At 31.9% G+C, this 3,149-nt stretch overlaps 1 protein-coding gene and 1 non-coding gene across 2 annotated transcripts; both read right to left on the bottom strand.

The window, feature by feature from the left end:
• Positions 1–489: 489 nt before the first annotated feature.
• Positions 490–563, bottom strand: TRNAN-GUU (transfer RNA asparagine (anticodon GUU)). Its single transcript has one exon. It is a non-coding gene; the product is annotated as a tRNA-Asn (tRNA).
• Positions 564–1,129: 566 nt separating this feature from the next.
• LOC133782847 (protein CHLORORESPIRATORY REDUCTION 6, chloroplastic) lies at positions 1,130–2,788 on the bottom strand. The gene is made up of 4 exons (XM_062222258.1): positions 2,483–2,788; positions 2,092–2,223; positions 1,796–2,004; positions 1,130–1,705 (listed from the first exon to the last, which is right to left on the bottom strand). The coding sequence occupies exons 1-4, from the start codon at positions 2,685–2,687 to the stop codon at positions 1,499–1,501; spliced, it is 753 nt and encodes a 250-aa protein (XP_062078242.1). The 5' UTR covers positions 2,688–2,788; the 3' UTR covers positions 1,130–1,498.
• Positions 2,789–3,149: the final 361 nt, after the last annotated feature.

Raw genomic sequence — 3,149 nt, 5'->3', positions numbered from 1 at the left:
ATCGGTGACGACGAGAAAACATATGCTTCCCGCTAGGTTGTGATAGTACCACTTTTGAGCCCATACGACTAGCGATGTGGCGATAATTTTATTTTAAAATTGTGGAGAAGAGAGAGAAAAGAGAGAAAGAAAGAAATAATATAATGTTATATTGTTTGAAAAAATAAGTACGAACAATGGTAGTTTTTGAATTAAGATGATAAAAATGATGCCAAATGTAAATTTATCTAATAAAAAATGTGGGAATACAATACTTAAATGTGTATTAACTCTTTTAGATGATAGACATTTGGCATCCAATCTCAGGTATAGAAACTTAGTGTGACATTTTAAGCTATTGTGACAATACAAACCCATAAACTTTTTCCTAAAAACATTTCTGTATCTCTTTTATTTCCCTATGACCGTTGTGAATTTGAAGCTTTCTTTTCTTATTTTGAAGTTCTCTTCATATGGTGAATAAATTAAAAAAATTATAAATTTAAAAGTCGCTAGAAGGAGGGTTCGAACCTCCGACCTTATGGTTAACAGCCATACGCTCTAACCAGCTGAGCTATTCCAGCTTTTACTATTCTGTAGAGTTATTTTTAATATATACAAAAACAAACAAGTTATTTTTGGGTTCAGTAGAAGAGAATTTTATTTTCAAAGTCACTTCATACTAATAACAAATTATGTAGGAATGAACCATTACCTGTGTTTTGTATGATTAAGTGCACAACCGTTGCAGATAATTATGTGGCTTGATTAATCTTTAATCCAATTTTCTTATAACATTACCTTCATTATGACATGTTTTCTTTTTGTTATGTTTTAGGACTTATAAGATCAGAAAGACTGTCACCAGACCACAAAATTGTTTTAGGAAGTAACGCTGGTTTGCAGAAGCCAATGCCCTGAAAAGAAGTTTGCAGCATCTTCTAAGTAGAATAATCTTTATTTTAACACTAAAATACATTATTTGAATGAAGTTTTTTTCACATGGACCTAAAAACATTAGATATTTGGATTGTGATAAATGATCATAGCAACTTCCACATTACTTCATTAAACAGTGGTAAGAGATTTGCCATTCAAAAAAGGTCTATACTTACACATGTATACTTTTCTTGGATGGTTAAAGAAGGGATGACAAAAACTAGAAGTCTTTCATTTCTCCTAACATTTTATATTACTCAACAGTTGCAATGAACTCCAAATGTCTTTTTGACCATTTTGTATTCAATAATAGTATTAATAAATTAAAAATACAGACATGGGGTGGGGTATGAAGACCAGAGTGTCCTAATTAGTTGAAGTTCCAAAGCCAAACAACTATGCCTTTTCACTAAGAATCCTCAGTTAGCTCCTCTTTTGTTCATGAAATTGTTTAGCCTCACCCTCACCAGCAAGGGGTTTTGCCTAACTTCCTTTCTTCAAATGATTTACAATTTCTCAAGGGATGTTCTGAGCTTGATTCTTTGTCTCATGTTGAATTTGGATCTCTAGTCTTCCTGGTTTATGATTTCAAAACTGGGTGTTGATCAATCAAGTCGAAAAGTTCATCACCAATTCCAAATCCAAGCATCCTAGCCATGTCACTGGTTTTCAATCTAGGCTTTGGTACATCATGTTGCTTTAACCATGCGTACACTATGAAAACTTTATTCAAGATGAACAATTCCAATGCCTCAGGATTGAACACCACTCCCATTTTCATACTCATCTGTCAAACACCAGAACCATGTCATATAGTAGTCATAGATTCGCATGTCAACATTGGAATGAAACCAACAAAAGCAGTAATTTTCATTACCTGGTGTGGAACTAACATGGCAGCATAGCGAGCAAGTTCACCAGCCCGCCAGTCCAACAAGACTGGTAACCAAGGATAAGCAGCATCAAGTCTCAAAAACCAAAGTCTTATGTCAGGGAATTCTGAGAGTTCTCTAAGGTCATTTGGATCTTCCTTTGTGTAATTTATGGTGAAGCCAATTGTGCGCTCAAGAAACTCTCTTGGCTCGGCTAAAACAACATGGTTAAGTTATCATCATTGTTATTATAAAAACATATTAAGAACTAATCAACAAAGATTTTCACTGATGAAGATACCTGAAGAAGGAGAAGTAATCCCAATTACAGTTTGAAATGGAGACAAGTCAAGCCGGGTTATAGTATCATTATCAATAACTATTTCGAATCGCCCTTTAGTTGGTGGCATTGGAGGTTCAACTTTTGGTGAGTCTATCAATCAAAAACATGCATCTCCATTGATTCTTATTCATAACAAATATTATAAATATATATATATATATATATATAAACTTTTGAAATTGGGTTCACATTGACTTCAAAAGTTTCTTCTAGTTTTCCATGAAGAAGAGCTAAATGTTTTTTTTAGCTAATTAACTACAAAAACATATAAATCCTGATAGATGATTTTTATTAACTAATTTCGATGACTTAAAGTTATAAGAGGAAGAAAATAAGGGAAAAGCCGTACCATCTTCATCGTCAAACATAGAGAGGTCATAATTTCCAGAAGGATTAAAGGCAACGGAGACTGAAACTTCTGGTCTCTGTCGGTTTAAGGGAAAAGAAGCCATTGAATCTGAAATGGGTTTGGGAGAAATCCATGGATTAGGAGAAGAAATGGCCTGTTTTAGAGAAGGTGTAAGTGGAACCATGTATTGGAAAGTAGCAGCCATTGTAGCACTTAGCTCGTCTCTCTCACAGCTCTCTGAGCTCTGGTCTTGTGGGACGGTTAATACAGTTTTATCTCCTTTTTCTTCTGTCCTCACGTTTTAACAATGGCCATATATCTCTTTTGTCATAAAAAGAAAAAGAAAAAGAAAACCAATAACCATATCTAACATTTTTTTTTATTGTTTTCTGTTTTAAAGATATCTAAATAATATAAATAAATTAAAAAAATAAAAAGTAATAAAATCATTTAAATAAGGTAAATAATTTTAAAAAAAAATAAAAATATAATAAATGAGCCATAATAATTCCTCGTAACATATTTTAAAATTTCATATTTAAATTATTTTATCAAATATATATATTTTCAAAATTATAACTGATAGATGTTTTATTATATTGTCATTTAGTTTCTCTTTAATGAGAAATTACTTATATTAATTGCTTTAGCAATTAATTAAATAATA

Source organism: Humulus lupulus, chromosome 6 (genome assembly GCF_963169125.1).
Source record: "Humulus lupulus chromosome 6, drHumLupu1.1, whole genome shotgun sequence".
Lineage (NCBI taxonomy): Eukaryota > Viridiplantae > Streptophyta > Magnoliopsida > Rosales > Cannabaceae > Humulus > Humulus lupulus.
Note: the sequence above shows the minus strand (reverse complement) of the source record. Positions and strands in the feature narration are given on the sequence as shown.